The sequence below is a fragment of the Carex rostrata genome, chromosome 13, assembly GCF_964058835.1.
Source record: "Carex rostrata chromosome 13, lpCarRost1.2, whole genome shotgun sequence".
Classification (NCBI taxonomy): domain Eukaryota; kingdom Viridiplantae; phylum Streptophyta; class Magnoliopsida; order Poales; family Cyperaceae; genus Carex; species Carex rostrata.
Genome location: NC_135930.1, coordinates 7,174,495 through 7,196,662, shown reverse-complemented (window position 1 = coordinate 7,196,662; position 22,168 = coordinate 7,174,495). Strand labels below are relative to the sequence as shown.

At 34.6% G+C, this 22,168-nt stretch overlaps 2 protein-coding genes and 1 long non-coding RNA gene across 3 annotated transcripts; 2 read left to right on the top strand and 1 right to left on the bottom strand.

Moving 5' to 3' along the window:
- Positions 1–3,535: 3,535 nt before the first annotated feature.
- On the top strand, positions 3,536–5,758 carry LOC144564717 (cytochrome P450 81Q32-like). The gene is made up of 2 exons (XM_078314313.1): positions 3,536–4,532; positions 4,922–5,758. Exons 1-2 carry the CDS (start codon positions 3,606–3,608, stop codon positions 5,534–5,536), a joined length of 1,542 nt encoding a protein of 513 aa, XP_078170439.1. The 5' UTR covers positions 3,536–3,605; the 3' UTR covers positions 5,537–5,758.
- Positions 4,497–20,043, bottom strand: LOC144564721 (uncharacterized). Its single transcript, XR_013514717.1, has 2 exons — positions 19,976–20,043; positions 4,497–4,828 (listed from the first exon to the last, which is right to left on the bottom strand). It is a non-coding gene; the product is annotated as an uncharacterized LOC144564721 (long non-coding RNA).
- On the top strand, positions 18,682–20,739 carry LOC144564720 (cytochrome P450 81Q32-like). Its single transcript, XM_078314318.1, has 2 exons — positions 18,682–19,671; positions 20,088–20,739. The coding sequence occupies exons 1-2, from the start codon at positions 19,219–19,221 to the stop codon at positions 20,700–20,702; spliced, it is 1,068 nt and encodes a 355-aa protein (XP_078170444.1). The 5' UTR covers positions 18,682–19,218; the 3' UTR covers positions 20,703–20,739.
- Positions 20,740–22,168: the final 1,429 nt, after the last annotated feature.

Sequence of the window (22,168 nt, the reverse complement as noted above, 5' to 3'; positions counted from 1 at the left end):
TGTCAAAGAATGGTCACGGTACGTGAATAGTCATACCGTGCTTAAATGTGCCGTGATCAAATGTAACTCATGTGACTATTTAATCATAATTTAGATTAGTTTATTCAAGATTTATCATTTGGCCAAGATTTAACGGTCCTAACTACACGTGATTCACGCGATTACGTGCCGTGCCGTGGCTAAATTTTTCGCGTGCTGTGTCGTGTCGTGCCAAAATTTTCTATAGATAATCATGGCACACAAATAGTCATAGTACGAAACACGCGAGTCACGATACATAACCGATATACATGTCATAACCGTCTGTTCCATGATGAAACCGGCTCAATTATAACATCCATGCAAATTATAATCCTAACTAATAAAGAACTATAATTCTAAAGCTTTGTGAAATATTATTTTTATTGGCAGCCAAACCGGCTCAATTATAACATCCATGCAATTTTTTATTGAAGCGGAATAGGGAGAATCAGTAAGAATCGGTCGAATCAGATATGAGACTCAAAACTTATTTGTACAAAATTAAATTAAGATTAGAAATTAATGTAAACATTATAGTACTAAATTTTAACTTGATGCATAACCTAGTCATTATTTTTTGAAATTCGGGTCATTTCTGAACAGTTGAGCCTCATAAATTATTTAATGCTTTATATTAAATTTTGACTCATTTCTTTGTACAAGAATTTAGTCCATTCATTTAAAAAAAGTCAACGGGTTTATTGTAGTCTCACCATTAGATCCTTCTTTTCGTCCCCCATTAATTCTACTTTTGAAAATGAAAAATTCGATCAAATTTGCAGGGACTCGGTTCATTTCAACAAGAGTTGAAGCTCGATCAAAGCTCGATCAAAGATAGACAAAATCAGGGGCAGATCTTAGTGTAGTTCAAAGGTGGCTAAGCCACTCTTATGATTCTATTTTTTTTTTAATTATGTATATTAAAATTTTTGTTCTCTTAAGTTGTTATATAACTTAGTTCCTCTCATAAAAAACACAAGTATTTTCTTATACCTAGTAATTAAAGATACTTATTGAATTGTGAGAGTTTTTAGATTCAAATTTCACCTCTCACATTATATATTTTTATATTTTATTTTCCAGCTATCCTCATCTAAATTTTCTAGTTCCGTCTCTGAACAAAACATAGATAAAAAAATAGACAGAATCAAATATTTCCAACCTATTATATACGGATCTAGTAATTATTTTTCAATCCTATTAAAATATGTATAAAGAATCCAAGCACATTATCTTATGTAAAAACTGGTGTTCTTCTTTATCACATGCTATCAGCAAGTTAATTAAGGACCACAAGTAAAAAAAAAAATTACGGTGAGGTGAACGACTGAGCTCCAAATTTGTTCACACGATCTCATCCCTCATCCAAAACAGCATAATGGGAATTTTTTCTCCACGGATTGCGTCAGTCCACCACATAATCTCAGTCCTCATCCAAAACAGTAAAATGGACATTTTTTTCTCCATTGATTGCGTCAGTAGTGGACACAAGGAGCGTGGACGGTTGTGAGTTGTGACAACTGAAAATGAAAAATCTTTGTCAAAATCGTAATTTTGATTATCAGACTCATCCAAAGGAAACAACAGAGCAAATACAAAAGCAACAAGACTATCATTTATGACAATTAGAGGTTATTCAATCAATCAATCCATCAATCAATCAATCAACACAACTATCATTTATTTATGACAATTAGAGGTTATTCAATCCATCAATCAATCAATCAACACAACTATCATTTATGAAAATTAGAAGTTAGACACCAATTTTTTACTACTCAATCAATCAATCCATTATTCACCAGATGGAAATGGGATGCCACTCCGCTGCTCTCCAAATAGAAGAGCAGGACTTTGTTATTCAAAATCTAACTGTTAATATTTTTCATGCACGAATCGCAACATAGATGAACAGCCGGATTTAGAAGTCTTGCTCTCCTATTTGAAGAGCAGCGGAGTTAGCTCCATGGAAATGAGTCGAATTTTAAGTCCCAGACGAAATCAAGATGGCTTGACTGCATCAAGAACAGTTGCTGTGATTTCAAAGAATAGCAGGGACCTACTATTCAAAATTAGACTGTTTATCTGTTTTGAGATTCGTGCATAAAACCAATTGCTCTTGCATCTGTGTATTTAAAAAAATTAACGGTTTGATTTGGAAGAAAGGGTCCTTGCCATTCTTTGGAATCGCAGCAGATTTTTTGCCAACTTAAAATGATAAAAAAATAGTTAATTTCTCATATACCCTCAAAGAGTTTTTTAATTTCTTTTTTACCCATGAACACTTTAATATATCTAATTTGTCCTTTAACTCTTAAATTTTTTTTTCTTTTTTACTCTTTAAATTAATTACCCATTGTCAAAAATTACTTTTTTCCATTATACCCTTGTGTGGGCCCTAATCAAACACTTATTTTATTGAGGATAACATAATCAGTTATAGTTCATATCATTCTCTAATGAATAGAAAGGAGAAACTAACGAAATGAAAAAAAAAAAAATCAATATGTCGTTGTAGATTTTTTTTTAATAAGACAAATAATATATGTTTATATTGAGTATGGCTAATATAACATCAGTGTCATTTCAGTCTATATAACACAAACTCCAAAACCTATCAAATTAAGTTCAAATGGTGAATCCAAACCGTTCAAACCGATATACTTCATTAGTTGTGCGTTTACATATAAAATTTATAAGTTTTTGAGTTTATTTGGTATCAAGTCAAGATGTCAAATGTGTAAGTTTTTAAGTTAATTTTAATACATTTATTTTTTAATTTTTTTGTCACTTGATTTGATACTAAAATAATTCAAAAACATAAAAAGTTTGCATGTAAATGCATCACTCATAAAGTAAATTGGTTTGAACGGTTTGGATTCATCATTTGAACTCGATTTAATAGATTTTAAAGTTGGTATTATATAAACTGAAATGACACTAATATTATATTAGCCATACTCGTTTATATTTTCTTAAACTGCAGCAGTTAGCTGTCACTTGCCACAACAGTCCAATCTACCGGTTACTTTCCTCTACCGTCTGTAACCTCTGTTTTACTTCGAATACCACTTGGTGAATCGATCAATCGAACTATAATCTATATTCAGTAATCCAACAAATCTATGCTCATGAATCAATATATAATCTAAACATTCAAAGCTACAACTTTGTATTTATTTCGTTAGTTTCTCATTCAAGAATTTTCTCGAACTGAGCGGATACTTTGCTTTGAGACTCCATTGCTCAATAAACTGAAAAGATGTAGTCCAAATCTCTATATAATAAAATAAGTGTTTGATTAGAGGGCCCACAGAAGAGTACAATTGGAAGAAATAAATTTTGACAATGGATAATTACTTCAAAGAGTAAAAAAGAAAGAATTTTAAGAGTTAAGGGACACATTAGATATATTGAAGTGTTTAGAGGTAAATAAGAAATTAAATAACTCTTCAAGGGTACAGGAGAAATTAACCCTAAAAAATGATCCGCTATATAAAAAGAGCTGTGTAGTACAAATTGGCAAGAAAAAAAAGGATATACTATACTACTAAATCCATCCTTGATCTTATTGTACCTTAACCATGGGTATGGATTTGATCTCCATGAACACCTTTTTTAGCATTTTTGTCCTTATTTTGATCACAATTCTTGTCAACTCCATTACCAAGAGCAAGAGCAAGAAGAAGCTCCTTCCGGGCCCACGGGCTATTCCCATCTTAGGCCACCTGCATTTATTGAAAACAACAGAACCGCTCCACCAGACACTCCACAAAATTTCAAACCAATTCGGCCCTGCCGTCTTTCTTCATTTTGGTTCCCGCCCGGTATTGGTGATCTCAAGTAACACTCTGGCCGAACAGTGTTTCACCACCCATGACCTAGCATTCGCAAATCGAGTCCACTTGCCGACCGTCAAGATGGCACCTGGCTTGATTGTTTGGGTCAATTATGGTACCTACTGGCGTACCGTACGCCAAGCTGCAGCAATTGAACTCCTTTCAAGCCAGCAATTGAATGCTTCCTCGCATATCCGGGCTAAGGAGTTCACAGGCATGGCACGTCAGCTATTTACATCATATTACGAATCACAAGAGAAATCAGAGGCTAAATCCAATAGTTTCATAAAACTGGACTTTAAAAAGATGTTGTTTGAGTCAATGATGAATTTAATGTTAATGACGATTGCCGGGAAGCGAGCTTACGGAGAGAACAATGAGGACTCAGACGACATGAAGAAATTCAGCGAAGCTCTTATTGGCTGGTTCGAAATTAGCGGAGCCTCCAATGCGGAGGATTTCCTTCCACTGTTGAGGATTCTTGATTTGAAGGGAACAATGAAAAGGATGAAAAATGTGACTAAGGTGAATCAGGAGTCGGTTGAAAGGTTGATAGATGAGCACCGGCTTGCGGGGATCGGAAAGAGGAAGACGATGATCAACAGTTTGCTCGAGTTACAAAAGAAAGATTCTGAGAAATACAAAGATGAAGCTATCCGAGACATTGTTATAGTAAGTGCTGCTCTCTGTTCATAATGTTTAGAAAATTATATTTGCTCTGCACAATTCCAAATATGTTATGTAAAATATCAAATAATAGGAAAAAAAATGAAAAGTCAAAAGCATATATATCTCTTCATAAATTAGAGCATTGCAAGGTTGCTCCTTTTAATAAAAAAATAATTATATAAGAAAAGACATGAAAAATACAATACATCTATCAAAACCGCTAATTTCTGCAAATTAATTGTAACCATACTGTTATTGGATTTTATCTGTATTTAATGAAAGGTGGTGTTGATAGAAAACTCGTTAGTAAAAAGTATTCTGGTCAAAAGAAAAAGACAAAAAATGAAAAACAAAATGATCAAGTTTGTTAAATGCTCCTCTTCTATGTGTAGGCCATGATGTTGGGAGGAACTGAAACTACATCTACTACGATCGAATGGGGAATGGCTGAGTTGTTAAATAGCCCTCAACTACTGGAGAAGGCAACAGCTGAGATCGGTACACATGTTGGAAATAAGAGGTTGATACAAGAATCTGACATGAACAACCTTCCTTTCCTCAATTGTATCATTAGTGAGATCTTTCGACTCCACCCGGCTCTACCGCTCCTTGTGTCTCACGAGTCACGTGAAGACATCAAACTCGGAAATTACGACATTGCTAAAGGAACGATGCTTATTGTGAATATTTACCCGATACAGAGAGACCCCGAGATATGGGAGGAGCCGAACAAATTCAATCCGAATAGGTTTGAGAATGGGAATTCAAATGGAAAGTTGGTGATACCATTTGGAATGGGGAGGAGGAGGTGCCCGGGAGAGACATTCGCAATGCGGATACTCGGGGTATTGTTAGGAACTCTTATTCAGTGTTTTGAATGGAAAAGACTCGGCGATGAGTTAATAGACTTAACCGAGGGTTGTGGGTTGACCACTCCTCTGGCTACTCCACTAGAAGTTATGTATCGACCTCGCCTGGCCATGAAAGAACTCCTGTCTGAGTTTTAAGTGTGTCTTTTATTATAGAATAAAATTAGGAAAATACTTTAGAATTTATCGTCTACAAATAATTAAATAAATTCGTATATTTCTTTCCTTATGATCATGCATGTAAAGAGGAGGGTTCAAATGCCTCCATTTTTTGTGCCTCCATCATGTTTCTATTTTTAAAAACTTTAATAAATCAAAATTTAAAACTTAAACGTTAAAATAAAACTGTTAGATGTGATCTATGTTGTTTTCTCTATGTTCTCATAAAAAATATGACATTTCAATTTTGTTTTTATGTGAATCAATAAGTTCAAAAATTAACGTCTAGAAATCATCCACATTAGTGCGTTTTTTACAAGGTCTTGATGACAATCAAAATAAAATTGAAATGTCATAATTTTTTTAAACATGCATAAATAAAATGATGGAGACTATATCCAACGGTTTTATTTTAACTTTTAAGTTTTAAATTTTGAATTCTTGAAATTTTTAAAAATGGAGACATGATGGGAGCACAAAAAAATGAAGGCATTTGAATCGTCCTCGCATGTAAATTACATAAAGAGAATTATCTTCGTACCAGTATGTTACTTTCTTAAACCGTTTGAATAAACAATTAGTGTTGTTTACCATCTAAAAATCATGTTTAATATTGTTTCTCCTGAATGCATTTTACGCAAACAACAGATATGACATAAAAGCCCAAGTTGGCTTCTCTCACCAAAGTGTTCTTCAATCTAGTGGTTTGCTGTCGGGTAGGAGCCGGGCGGTCCGGGTATGGGCACGGATATCACGGGTAGACGAGTATTACGGACCGGGCATCACGGGTTTTTTTTTTCAAAAACCGTGCCCGTGCCCGTGCTACTCTCGGGGGGCCGGGTGATCCGGTCCGGTTTTCTTTTTCTGTTTTTTTTTGCAGTGTCGTATGAATATTATTACGTGAATTGCATTTTGAATTAAGTCATTAGTATTTTTTAATAATCATTAGCATTTTGAAAAAATTATAATACATATACATATACATATAATATATGTTTATTTGTTTACATATTGAACATATTTACTAAAAAAAAAATTGTATATGGAGAATTGGAGGGAAATTTGATTTAAATTTTGAATTTTTTTTTAAAAAAAAAAAAAAGGGTATCACGGGCACGGGTATGGCGGGCACGGGTACATTTCGGTCCGAGTATGGTCGAGTTTTTTTCCTGAAAAGCCGTGCCTTGCCCATTTTATACCCCTACCCGTGTACCCGTTTACCCTCCTATACCCGGGGCTGAGGCACGGGTACCCCAGGCAGCGGGCACGGGTGGTTCGAGCACGGGCTGCCATAATTGATTAAGAAATAGGAACAAATGTCAAAATCAAAGTGATATAAGATTTCAATTAAATGTTAAAACTTAAAATTACCTAGGTTGCTCGTTGGGATGGTTGTTTCTTGAAAACTTTACTATTTCTAGCTCGTTGTAGCTTTCTTATTTGATTTTGTTTTATGGATCTCTCATTTAATAATTAATAATTTAATATAAAGCTTAATACGTCAATTGCAAAAAAAAAATCACGGTTAAAATCTAATTTGAGCATTTATTTAAAGCCCATATAATTTGAAAAGAAAAAAAAAAAGCTCATGTTGTATAGCGCACGCTATTTGCGCTACACGCTATGCGCTATAGCGGACCGCTATTACCGCTATAGCGTCTGTAACTCAAATAGTGCGTTTTGATGCCATAACTTAGTGTTTATGGTCCAAAAACGTTATAGCGTGCTATTTAGAATACTAACAATCATGGACTTTAAGGCCTTTGAAATTTCAGACACCATATGAGGATTACCAGCAAGAAAATTACGAACAAATTTATCTCTCTGACAAATTAAAGTAGAAAAATCACTGTATGCTCTTAGAAATATAAACAGCCGACCATGATTTTGATACGGTTTGCACCAATATGTTACCTTATGGATAAATCATTCATGGAACCTTCCTGCTGGTAATTAATGTTTGATGATATCATTGCGCATACTTTTTCTCATTTGAAAAATTCAAAATGAGAAAAGGTTTTCATCCACAATCTATTATCCATAATTTGTTCGGGCACCGGTTCTCACTTCTGACCACTTACTCGACCTATTTAACCTTCTTTCCATGCTTCTATTTTCTTTTTTTGAATCTCATTTTCAAAACATTCCTTCTCCGATCAATTTGTTTCCTTTATAAGACGATTTCTTTCCAATATTACTTTCTTGTTTTACGGAGACAAAAATTTCTGAATCTAAAAATCGATCAATATCTGAAAATTCCTTTTTCAGCGGAAGCGATGCACAGCAACAGCATCTCTGAAAATTCCTTCTCCGATCTCTTAAAATTTGATTTTTCAATTTGTCGCTTTCTTCAATATGTAATTTTTTTTCTTTTTCTTATATGATAAGCACAATGATTTTTTTTCTTATATAATCTGCTTATGACAATTTTCATCTCTAAAAATTCATTTTTCAGCAGATGCGATTTACAGCGGACCTCTGAAAATTCCTTCTCCAATCTTTGAAAATTCGTTTCACCAGATGCGATACACAGCGACGGTAGCGATGGCCATGACAGTAGCGATGGCTGCAACGGCAGCAACGACAATGACGACAGCAACGGCCACGACGGTCCGACTGTCAACGAGATGATGTCTTATCCCCGCTTTGTGGATCTAGTTGAAGAGACATTGACAATTAGTGCATTTATGTTATTTTTAGTACCTAATCTTTTCCTTTCCTAGTGGTGTTTTACGGAGATTCAGTTAATTGCATAATCTCCCTATTATATAGTTTAGTTTCAAGGAGATTCTGGTTGATCTTGATCCGATCAGGTAATACTTTGAGTTTGATTTAATTTGATCTAATATGTCAGCTATCGATCTGATCTGGTTTTCTAATTTTTGATGGATCGACTATTTATCTTGTTGTTTGACAATATTGACCTTGTAGTTTTACAGTATTCGTCTTGTGACTTTACAATATTCATCTTATGGCTCTAAAATATTTTACAAAATCTGTCAAATATGGAGACTGAATTTGTAATGTCGTCAATTTGAATGTAGAAGTTATTTTAATGTACAAATTTTTAATGTAGAAGTTATTTTTCCATAGTTTTTTTGATGCTATTCTGAATGTTGAATGATATAATTAGGTTTTCTATTTTGTGGTGAATATTACATTTTGTGTTGAACAGAAGCTGTGTGTGGTGAATATTATGGTTTTGTTGAACAGATGATGGATGTATGTATAGATTTAGAAATTTCACAGTACACATGGAATTGATTTATAGTTTAGATTTAAAAATTTTACAGTATTGATTGTTTGGAGGTTGTATGTTATGTTTTTGTAGTTTGAGTTGAACATTTGTATTTTTTATATTCTATTTTATCCTTTTCATATGCTTATTTTACATTATTGAAATTTTATAGTTTTTACATTTTGTTTTCACAGTTTAAATTGACAATTTTACAGTATTGAAAATTTATATTTTTTTAAATTATATTTAATCATTTTCATCTGCTAATTTTACATTGTTGTAAATTTATAGTTTTTACTTTTTATTTTCACAGTTTAAGTTTACAATTTTACAGTATTGAAAATTGACATTTTTAAAATTTTATTTAATCTTCTAATTTTATAATTTTGTAATTTTATAGTTTTTAGCTTTTAATTTCACAGTTTAACTTGATATTTTTACAGTATTGAAAATTGATATTTTTCAACATTTTATTTTATCGTTTTCATCTGTGAATTTTGCATGTCTGTAATTTTATAATTTCTACATTTTATTTTTATAGTTAAAGTGGTCAATTTTGCAGTATTCATTATTTTGATGATTTATTTGTGTGTTCATTAAATCGAGAAAAAAAATAAAAAAAATAAATCAAAAAATTTAATTTTTCCTTTTTATCACGTTTTTTGTCAAAATAACTATTAATAACTAACACTAACTGCCAATAACTTCCTATAACTGCAATTTCGGAAAGTACATTTTTTTGTCCTGTTGTGAAAGTTGTCATCTGTTTCTAATTATCATGGGACCACTTCAAATAGTTGCTGGATGTTTTGTGATTAATTGATATATTTTATGTGATATATTGTATAATTATACAACATGTAAAAAGTAGTTTTACAGTATTTCCGCAAGTCAAATCTGTGGACAAATGGTGAACAAAAGTCTGTGGTCAATTAGACGCTTCCATTCAAAATAGTCTCTTTATTAATTTTATTTCTGAAACAAGGAGAATATGATCTAAATAAAAAAAATTCTTACCTTAACGTTGCTTTAGTAATAATTTCTGAAGAATATAGAATTAGAGACTCCTCTAAAGCGCCTTGTGCGGCCATTTTTATTAATATCCCTAAAACAAATCAAAATTTTAAAAATAGCCCTGTTTTAAAATTTTTATTAAATATGCCCTGACCGCCTGGGCCCAGGGCGGCCCAAAATTCCCCGTGAGGCGCCAGTATAAAGGGCGGCCCATATGGCTAGTGAGGCGCCCCCAGGGCGGGCGGCCCATACGCTATGTGAAGCGCCCCAGGGACGGGCGCCCCACTGCCCAGGTTTTAACCCCCCGTGAGCCCTCCTCTCTGCCTTCATTCCTGCGCGAAAAAATCAGAAAAAAAAAGACAAAAGAAGAAGAAGAACCTACCGGCCGACCCCTCTCTGCCTCGCACCACGCTTGTCACTGCCTCGCGCCTCAATTCGCTTCTCTCTCGATCGAACAAGTGAGTTCTCTTTTTTTTTATTCGATTAGGGTCTAAGGTTTTTGTAAAATGTGATTCGGTTTGGTTCGATTCGATGTTTAGGGTTAGATGTGAGTAATTAGTTGATTGAATTTGTCGAATTGGTTCGATTGGATGCTTGAATTGTGGCACTGACATGCTTGAATTGGACGCTTGAATTAGATGGTTGAATTGCTTGATTGCTTGAATTGGATGCTTGAATTGCTTGAATTGGGTCAATTGCTCGAATTTAGGATTATGATTTATGGTAAAATTGCTCGAATGTCATATGGTTCAATTTAGGGTTTATAGTTGTGAATTGTGAATTTTTTTAAAATTTAGGGTTTATAGTTAAATTTAGGGTTTATGTTTGTGAATTGTGAATTACTTAAAAATTTAGGGTTTACGGTTCAATTTAGGATTATAATTTATGGTTCAAATGGTTGAACTGTTTAAGAATTTAGTTTTTGGGTTTATGATTTAAAAATATGCATATTTATTTTTTGAAAATTATTTTTGTGATAGTTCGTGGAAAATATGTATATATCAATACAAAATAATTTGAAGTAAAACTAATTATTTTGAAGTATATCAATATTTGTTTAAAAATGACATATATATTTTTTTATTGTAAGTAAATTGCATGTATATCTCATTTTTTTTAATTTTAAAATTTAGGTCTGCAAATATTTTGTGCGGTTTAGAATTTCAAAGAATTGCATGTATATCAAAATTGTGGACCATGCAAAAACAGTGATTTTCAATAAATCTAAAAAAAATAAACCCAAAATAATTGCATGTATATGATTTTCAATAAATCTAAAAAAAGTAACACCAGAATTATAAGTAAATTGCATGTATATGCATTTTTTTTGTTTAAAAATTAATTTTGTTTTTTGTAAAGTTCATTTGTTTATAAAAAAAATGCATATACATGCAAAATTAATTTTGTAAACAAATTGCATATACACCCAAAAAGTAAACCCAGAATTGTATATGCATTTTTTTTTTTTTGTAAAGTTTATTTATTTTCAACAAAATTAATTTTTGTAAAAAAAAAATGCATATGCATGCAATTTATTTACATGCAAAATGCAAATTAATTGTATATACATGCAAATGCATATGCATGCAACAAAATTAATTGTATATGCATGAAAATCATATACATGCAATTATTTTGGGATTATATACATGCAATTCTTTTTAAAAAAAAATTATATAAATTGTATGTTTTGATTAATATTTTTTGGTAAATGTAGTATGCCTAGAGTTAGACGGTGGGGAGTACGAGCTGAGCCTGCAGCGGGTGCAGATGCTATGGATCCGAGTGGAGCGGGCACGTCCTTGGTGGATCCAACTGGAGAGGGCCCGTCGTCGTATGATGATACGACTGGCAGGGGTTTTGAGGATCCGACTGGAGCGGATCCGTCGTCTGAGGCCAATTTTCCAGATGGTGTGCATGATCCTGACACATTTAGTCCTCTTCTATGGACCCATCATGTTAAGCACCGCGTCTCATTGGCATCTCTTGAGGTACGTGATTTTTATACTTAAAAAAATGACATTCTGTCGAGTTACTAAAAAATGGCACGATTTGAGTCTGACAAATTGATAATAAATACAGGATGATGTCATGCTTACGGTGAGGCACCACAGGTTTGAGATTATGTTCGTTCTCCATAAAGAAATGCAGCGATACATCTTGATGTTATTTATTACAATACAAGTAATAAATCCTAATTTACGCTCAATTCGGTTGCAAGTGTACAACCTTGTCGAGTAGTACTTAGGGATCATCTCCACAGGGACAAGTTGGAATATCAAATCTAACCTAACAATTTAATTTAGTAAAAGAAAATAAAAAGGTTTTTGTTTGTTCAAATGATGGTTTGGTTTCGATTAAAATGAATTAAACTGAAGTCTTAAAGCAAAATCTGATTTTTAACAAGTATGAGAAATTAGGGTTTCTTAGGGTTCCTATCCACTAGTGTTACGACTAATTGGTTTGTAAATTTTGTTCTTATATTTATGAAGGCACAGTTGGGTGTTGTAGGTACAAAGTGATATCTCTATGTTAATACCATCTTTCAATTAGAATAAACGTCACCTCTCGGTACTTGGCTACTCTAATCTAAAGTCATTAAGTTCTTACTGTCCCAATTGATCTAGAAAACTATCTTTCACCTCTCGGTACTTGGCACAATTTTCTAAACTATTAGGTGAAGCCCGTATAAGACAAGTGTCACCTCTTGGTACTTAGCCTATCAAATACCCTATTCCTTATGGTCTGGACCTAATATTCAATTTCTCAATTGCAAATACCAAATCCTAGGGTTTCATGTGATTTTGATTAAGTCTTCACAATCAATTAAAATAAAGAATAGATCATAACAAAGAACAAGAATATATAAAATAAAACCAACTAAATCATAACAAAAGTTTCAAGTACAACCCCAATCAACCCTAGAAAAGCTCTTAGCCAGTCATGGCTAAGACACAAATGAAATCAAAAAGAGTAAAAGAGTTCCAAAGGAAAGAAATTAATAAAACCGGTTGATCAATGATGTTCTCTTCTTCCTTCTTCTCTCTTCCTTGCTTTTCCTTGTTCAAAACTAGAAATTATGCCTAAAAAACCGTCCTTAATCTATTCTACAGATTCCTTTTTATAACCCCTTGTAAAACCTAGAAATAACTAACTAAAAATAGCAAATTCGGGCTCTGAACTGCCTTATTGTGGGCCGCAATACATTCATTGCGGGCCGCAATGAGTGGAGGCAGTTAAAAGACTGCGTAGAAAAATCTGGAGAGGTCATTGTGGGCCGCAATAAAGGTCCTTACGGGCCGCAATAAAAGTTCGAAAAATGCTGTCTGGAAGCTGGCTCTGTCTGATAATGTTGCGGCCCGCAATAACTTCATTTCGGTCCGTAATAAATGTGAAAGATGCTCCAAATTTCGTGTTGACTTGCTACAGATCACCCGTTTTGCTCCGTTAAGCTCCAAGCACTTGATTACCTGCAAAATAAACATAACTAGGGAAGTAACTTGAACTTTTGGACATTTCTAACCTAATCAAACCTAATTTAATCAAAACTTGGCTTAATTTACATAACAAACCCTAGGTTTCAATAGATACAATTTTGGCTTATCACATCTTGAACCTCGGGTTGTATCAGCTTGCCACCATGCCGCAGAGTAAGATCGATGTGTCTCTGATGCATGGTCTAGCGGAGAGATGGCGACTTGAGACTCATACATTTCATCTCCCGGTCGGGGAGATGACAGTCACCCTTGGGGATATATAGGATGCCAGATGCTCGACCACACTGCACCAATCGTGGAGACAGGCGGTTTTGAAGGCCGCCTCGTTGGCATGCTGCGCGATGCTGTGGAGAACATAAATTGGCGGAAGATAAAGTCTGCACCGTGAAATCTGGACTACCAACCAGAGGCCATCTACGGCCACGATATGCCGCAAGCTCCTGCAGGTAATTACAAGTTAATATTAAAAGTATGACACACACAATATTCTTATTTTCGTTGAATTGTTCGTTCTAACTCAGTTAACTTCCAATTATGCAGCTGATGACTCAGGTTGGGCGTTCCACGACTGGGTGTTGAATACCCAAGGATGGGATGCTTATAAAAATAAATACGGAGTTGCAGTAGAGCTTGGCACGATCAGTCGCTAATTATACCATTATTTGTGGCAGAGTTCTTTGTATGTAGCAAAACTAATATTATTTTAATCTAGGATGGAGCACCTCGTTGGAATGCCGATCCCATATTTAGCATAAATGAGCTGGCCCCGGCAAATATAGATGCAGAGGTCATTGGCTCCCACAGACCACGATATGGAGTGGAGATGAAGCACGACTTTGAGGCTGGTGGGAGTTCATCTCAGACTACAGATGGCTTTGTCTCTGCATTATTTGGCGCACCGCCTCCTGCCACGTATGCTGCAAGCTGGGAGCAAGATCCATGGGAGCTGCGTACACAGCCCGCCAATGCAGAGTCAGCTGCTGGATTTGATCCATGGGCAGCCAGGACAGGTACGCAGCACATGTATACGGGGGACGAGGATGAGGATATGGGAGACGATGAGGAGGATTTGGGAGAGGAGGCGTTACGAGATGTGAGTCCGTAGAGGCGCGTGCAGCCGCACAGGCATGGCAAGGGCATAGCGGCTCCTAGGTTGTCTCTATCCGGAAGGAGACAAAGATGATGATTGTAGAGTTTTTGTTTATTGTGATATATTTCTGACTGTAGTATTTTGACTATGGGACTGCTGTATTATATTGGCGCGCATTATGTTGACATTACGTTTTTTATTTTATGTTCATGTTGGTATTATGTTGTTTGCACTTTACATTTCTTTATTATAACACAGTTTAATAATACAATTAAAGTTCAACAATATAATTAAAAGCATGAAACTTTGTTTGATGAATTTATTGTTTAATTGTTTAAATTATTTTTTCTATAAAATTCTACCATATATATGGTAATTAATATATTTACTATTTTGATGTTAACAAAAGAAAAATAAACAGAGAAGAAAATATAGGTAGCATTGATATGTATAAAAGAGTTATTTTGAAAAGGAAATAAACAGGAAAGGGCAAATTTGTCTAAATACTTAAATTATTTGAATGTGTTGTGTTAATAAAAGAATTAGTGTTGTTAATATCATCACCCATGCAAAATCTAAATAGTTTTGATATACTTTCATGACTATTAATTAATTTGTTTTTAAATCAAAACGTTGAACTTAATTAATTATCTGGAAATTGAGCTGCAAAGATTATAAAAATGTGAATAACATACATAATTCCACAATTAATAGAAAAAGAGGATCAAGTCACTAAGGATCGAGTTACTCGCTCTATGTTATTAACATTAAGGAAATTCCACAATTTGCTATATCAAATAGCAGCACAGGTACACCAAACTTGTTGCATCTAATTACTTCAGATAATTATTCTTGAATTAATTGATACTGAAAGGACTTATAATTGTATCCATACATATATAAAGTGATATATTTCAGATCACGCAAACAGAAAACATCAAGTTTACTCTAAACCGTTTAGTAGAAAAATTACCTGAAAATATTAAAAAAAAAAATGAAGCTATAATACAAAGATTGGTCCATTTGACACGATTTAGTACCATGAAACCATTAAAAGGAAAGTTCCTAATTTGTTGTCTTTTTGTCGCATATAAACTTGAGCAATAGCACGGTAAATCAATATCATACCAGATGTATTAAGCAAAAAAGAAAAAGTATCATGCCAGATGTCAGACAAGTAATTCTTTGGGTTCTAACGACAGGTGCACTGTGGGGTTTTCTATCTTTGTTATTAGAAATGCACATGTTGAATTGAGATTGGATGATGCATAAAATAAATATATCGTTTTCGAAATCAGAAGGCCTAGGCCCCAGCAACTGCAAAAAGTAAACTGTAACTCCGGAGAGAAGTATTTTGTGGAAAAAACGTGTTGTGACCAGTGTAGTAATATTAGGTAATATGCGGCGCATATGCGGCCGCATATGCGTATGCGGTTCCGAACCGCATAGAAAATCAATATGCGGTTTAATATGTGGTTCCGCATATGCGGCCGCATATTTTTGACCGCATATGTTTTAATAGGCCGCATATAATCCTTGAACCTGTTATTTGTTCTAACTATTTGTATTTGTATTTGTATTACTATGTATTATTATGTATTTGTACTGTTACAGAACTTGTTGGTTTTTACCTGACCAAACTGATAATAAATCAGCTGTTATTCCTTGAACCTGTTATTTAGATCCCAACCATTGGACTTCATTGATGTTGGAATCGGAATAACAGTAACAGGAATAACAGTAACATGTTACTGTAATTCTCAAGAAAATGTATTACTATTTGTATTACTCTGTATTACTAATTTACTATTACTGATGATATTGGCATGTTGTCATTACTATGTATTTCTATTTGTACTCATAAATTCTTATTCCTATTTGTATTACTATGTATTTCAATTTTCAAATATATATGAATTCTTATTTTAAAATCCGCATAGAAATCCGCATATGCGGCCGCATACCGTATATGCGGTATGCGGTGCCCTTCCGCATACCGCATAGAAACCTAATATTACTACACTGGTTGTGACTAATACGCTGTGATTTTGATCTCGTTCTATGTTATGTTGTAATCAAATTAATTTTTTACATGTCGTGCTGTATCATGACTAAAATGTTAAATAATGGTCACAACACGTGAATAGTCACACCGTGTTTAAATATGCCGTGATAAAATGTGCTGTAAATAGACAGAATCCAATTCCAACCTATCATATACGGATCTAGTAATTATTTTTCAATCCTATTAAAATATGTATAAAGAATCCTAGCACATGATCTTATGTAAAAACTGGTGATCTTCTTTATCACGTGCTATCAGCAAGTTAATTAAAGACCAAAAGTAAAAACAAAATATTTACGGTGAGGTGGACGACTAAGCTCCAAATTTGTTCACACGATTTCATCCCTCATCCAAAACAGCATAATGGATATTTTTTCTTCACGGATTGCGTCAGTCCACCACACAATCTCAGCCCTCATCCGAAACAGTAAAATGGACATTTTTTTTCTCCATTGATTGCGTCAGTAGGTGGACACAAGGAGCGTGGACGGTTGTGAGTTGTGACAACTCAAAATGAAAAATCTTTCTCAAAATCGTAATTTTGATTATCAGACTCATCCAAAGGAAACAACAGAGCAAATACAAAAGCAACACGACTATCATTTATGAAAATGAGAGGTTATTCAATCAATCAACACAACTATCATTTATGAAAATTAGAGGTTAGACGCCAATTTTTTACTACTCAATCAATCAATCCATTATTGACCGATGCCACTCCGCTGCTCTACAAATAGAAGAGCAGTATTCTATTATTCAAAATCTAACTGTTAAATTTTTTTCATGCACGAATCGCAACATAGATGAACAACCGAATTTGAAATAATAGAGTCTTGCTCTTTTATTTGAAGAGCAGCGGAGTTAGCTCCATGGAAATGGGTCCAATTTTAAGTCCCAGACGAAATCAAGATGGCTTGACTGCATCAAGAACAATTGCTGTGATTTCAAAGAATAGCAGGGACCTGCTATTCAAAATCAGACTGTTTATCTGTTTTAAGATTCGTGCATAAAACCAACTGCTCTTGCATCTGTGTATTTAAAAAAATTAACGGTTTGATTTGGAAGAAAGAGTCCTGCAATTCTTTGGAATCGCAGCAGATTTTTTGCCAACTTAAAATGATAAAAAAAAATAGTTAATTTCTCACATACACTCAAAGAGTTTTTTAATTTCTTTTTTACCCATGAACACTTTAATATATCTAATTTGTCCCTTAACTCTTAAATTTTTTTTCTTTTTTACTCTTTAAATTAATTACCCATTGTCAAAAATTACTTTTTCCCATTATATCCGTGTGTGGGCCCTAATCAAACACTTATTTTATTGAGGATAACATAATCAGTTATAGTTCATATCATTCTCTAATGAATAGAAAGGAGAAACTAACGAAATGAGAAAAAAAATCAATATGTCGTTGTAGATTTTTTTTTTAATAAGACAAATAATATATGTTTATATTGAGTATGGCTAATATAGAATCAGTGTCATTTCAGTCTATATAACACCAACTCCAAAACCTATCAAATCAAGTTCAAATGGTGAATCCAAACCGTTCAAACCGATATACTTCATTAGTTGTGCGTTTACATGTAAAATTTATAAGTTTTTGAGTTTATTTGATATCAAGTCAAGGGATCAAATGTGTAAGTTTTTAAGTTAATTTTAATACATTTATTTTTCAATTTTTTTGTCACTTGATTTGATACTAAAATAATTCGAAAACATAAAAAGTTTGCATGTAAACGCATTTACTTTCCTCTACCGTCTGTAACCTCTGTTTTTCTTACCACTTGGTGAATCGATCAATCGAACTATAATCTATATTCAGTAATCCAACAAATCTATGCTCATGAATCAATATATAATCTAAACATTCAAAGCTACAACTTTGTATTTATTTCGTTAGTTTCTCATTCAAGAATTTTCTCGAACTGAGCGGATACTTTGCTTTGAGACTCCATTGCTCAATAAACTGAAAAGATGTAGTTCAAATCTCTATATAATAAAATAAGTGTTTGATTAGAGGGTCCACACAAGAGTACAATTGGAAGAAATAAATTTTGACAATGGATAATTATTTCAAAGGATATAAAAGAAAGAATTTCAATAGTTCAGAGACACATTAGATATATTGAAGTGTTTAGGGGTAAATAAAAAATTAAAAAACTCTTTAAGGATATATGAAAAATTAATCCTAAAAAAAATGATCTGCTGTATAAAAAGAGCTGTGTAGTACAAATTGGCAAGAAAAAAGAGGATATACTATACTACTAAATCCATCCTTGATCTTATTGTACCTTAACCATGGGTATGGATTTGATCTCCATGAACACCTTTTTTTTGCATTTTTGTCCTTATTTTGATCACAATTCTTGTCAACTCCATTACCAAGAGCAAGAGCAAGAAGAAGCTCCCTCCGGGCCCACCAGCTCTTCCCATCTTAGGCCAGCTGCATTTATTAAAAGCAACAGAACCACAAAATTTCAAACCAATTTGGACCTGCAGTCTTTCTTCGTTTCGGTTCCCGCCCGGTATTGGTGGTGTCGAGTAACACTCTGGCCGAACAGTGCTTGACCACCCATGACCTAGCATTTGCAAATCGAGTCCATGTGCCGACCGTCAAGATAGCACCTGGTTTGATTGTTTGGGCCAATTACAGTACCTACTGGCGTACCGTACGCCAAGCTGCAGCAATTGAACTCCTTTCAAGCCAGAAATTGAATGATTCCTCGCATATCCGGGCTAAGGAGTTCACATGCATGGCACGTCAGCTATTTACATCACACAATGAATCTCAAGAGAAATCAGAGGCTAAATCTGATAGTTTCATAAAATTGGACTTAAAAAATATGTTGTTTGAGTTGATGATGAATGTAATGTTAATGACGATTGCTGGGAAGCGAGCTTACGGGGAGAACAATGACTCAGAAGACATGCAGAAATTCAGAGAATCACTTCTCGAGTGGTTTGAAATTAGTGGGGCCTCCAATGTGGAGGATTTCCTTCCCCTGTTGAGGATTCTTGATTTGAAAGGAACGATGAAAAGGGTGAAGCATGTGAATAAGGTGAATCAGGAGTCGGTGCAAAGGTTTATAGATGAGCACCGGCTTGTGGGGATGGGAAAGAGGAAGACAATGATTAACAGTTTGCTTGAGTTGCAAAAGAAGGATTCTGAGAAATACAAAGATGAAGTTATCCGGGACATTGTTATAGTAAGTGTTGCTCTCTCTTCATAATGTTTAGAAAATGATATTTGTTCTGCACGGCTCAAAATTTGTTCTGGAAAATATCAAATAATAGGGAAAAAAAATTAAACAAATCGAAAGAATACACCTCTCTTAATAAATTAGTAAAAGCATGGCAAGGTTTCTTTTCTTTTGTAAAAAATAATTTTATAACAAAAGGCAAGAAAATTATTTCTATTGAAACCGGTAATTTTCTGCAAATTAAATTGCACCCATAAATGCTATTGGATTTTATCTGTATTTCATTAATGAAAGTGGTGTTGATAGAAACCTCTTTAGTCAAAAGTATTATGGTTTTTTTCAGCAATAAAAGGAAGAAGACAAAAAAAAATTAATAACATATTATATATCTATTTCGTTAAATGCTCCTCTTGTATATGTAGACCATGATGTTGGGAGGAACTGAAAGTACATCGACTACCATAGAATGGGCAATGGCCGAGTTGTTAAATAACCCTCAAATACTGGAGAAGGCGACAGCTGAGATCGATGCACATGTTGGAAATAAGAGGTTGATACAAGAATCTGACATGAACAACCTTCCTTACCTCAATTGTATCATTAGTGAGATATTCCGACTCCACCCGGCTCTACCGCTCCTTGTGCCTCACAAGTCACGTGAAGACATCAAACTCGGAAATTACGACATTGCTAAAGGAACAATGCTTATTGTGAATATTTACGCGATACAGAGAGACCCTGAAATATGGGAGGAGCCAAACAAATTTAATCCGAAGAGGTTTGAGAACGGGAATTCCAATGGAAAGTTGGTGATACCGTTTGGAATGGGGAGGAGGAGGTGCTCGGGAGAGCCATTTGCAATGCGTACACTGGGTGTCTTGTTAGGAACTCTTATTCAGAGTTTTGAATGGAAAAGACTTGGTGATGAGTTGATAGACCTAACCGAGGGTTGTGGGTTAACCACTCCTATGGCCACTCCACTAGAAGCTATGTATCAGCCTCGCACGGCTATGAAGGAACTCCTCTCCGAGTTTTAAGCCTCGTCTTTTATTATCGAATAAAAGGACAATGCTTCGAAATTTCTCAATAAGTTTGTATAATGTATTTCCTTGAGAGTTGTGATGATGCTTGTAGTTTGTAAATAACATAAAGGTAATCATGAATTATCTTCGTACCAGTATGTCACTTTCATAGATATACCGTTTGCATAGATAACTAATGTTGTAATACCTGCCTAAACACCATATTGTTTCTCCTAAATGCATTTTCTGCAAACAACAGATCTCCCTTTAAAGCCTAAGTTAGCTTCTCCAACAGAAGTGTTCTTCAATTCTCTCTTTTGCTATTCTTTGGGGACGGTAGGCGCCGTAGGCCCCTTTAAGTCATGGCCTTTAATTTTGGACAATTTAACACAATATACAACTACTCGGTACATACTCTGCCTTCAATTTTATGGGCCAATATTTAAAAGGCCAGCTGAAGTAGACTATCATTAAGAAAATCAAGTTATTTCTTTTAATTTAAGTCAAAACTAATTAAAAATACAAAATATGACTGGAAAAAAATTCAGACCTACATTCCTGGTTGAAAGGTTTTTAATTTTGCTACTTGTTTTTGTTCATTAATTTAGCGCTTGAATGAATGACGAGGCTTCAAAACATAACAGTTGTGGATCCGGAATTCGTATCCTCTGCATTAACTCAAAACAAAATTTTTTGAGTTAATGTATCTGAACCGTCTGATTAGCTTTAAGAATCATGCGAATTTGATCCGCACTAATATTAAAATTCTCTGTTATAGGCGGAGACCGGTTAGACTTCGTTTATAATCGGACGGCCAAGATGTATTAACTGAAAAAAAAATCCTCTCTTGAGTTTATGCAGACGATGCGGACTCCTGGACATAGTAGGAAAAATCGGTATCGGGATCGGGATCGGGATCGGAATCGGTCCCGGCCGATACCGATACGGGATCGGAGGATCGGATCGGAATCGGCTTAGGATCGGCTCAGGATCGGGTTTTTTTTTCTTTATGATTTTCTATGTGAGGATCGACTCAGGATCGGATCGGAGCCGGCCGATACCGATACGGATCGGTATCGGCTGATTTTGCCTACTATCACTACAGCAGAACGGATTTTCTGCAACCGGTATCAGAGACCGACACCAACACCGGTCGTAGAAAATCTATTTTTTCCAAAAAAACAAACTATAACAAAAATCTGATGCGACCAGGATTTTTTGCGACCGGTATCAGCGACCGGCGCTAATACCGGTCGCTGAAAGTTTTTTTTTTTTTTTTTTTTGTAATGTCGCTGAAAATAAAAAGTGGCTTCTGAAATCAAAACCGCCAAAATTAAAAGCCTTCTCCAAAAAACCGGCGCCAGTATCAAAGTCTTCTCCTCCGCCAAAATTAAAACCCTTCCCCAAAATCAAAACCAGCGCACCCCTTTCCTCCCGCGCGCCCCACCCCTCTCCTCCCGCGCGCCCTACCCCTCTCCCCC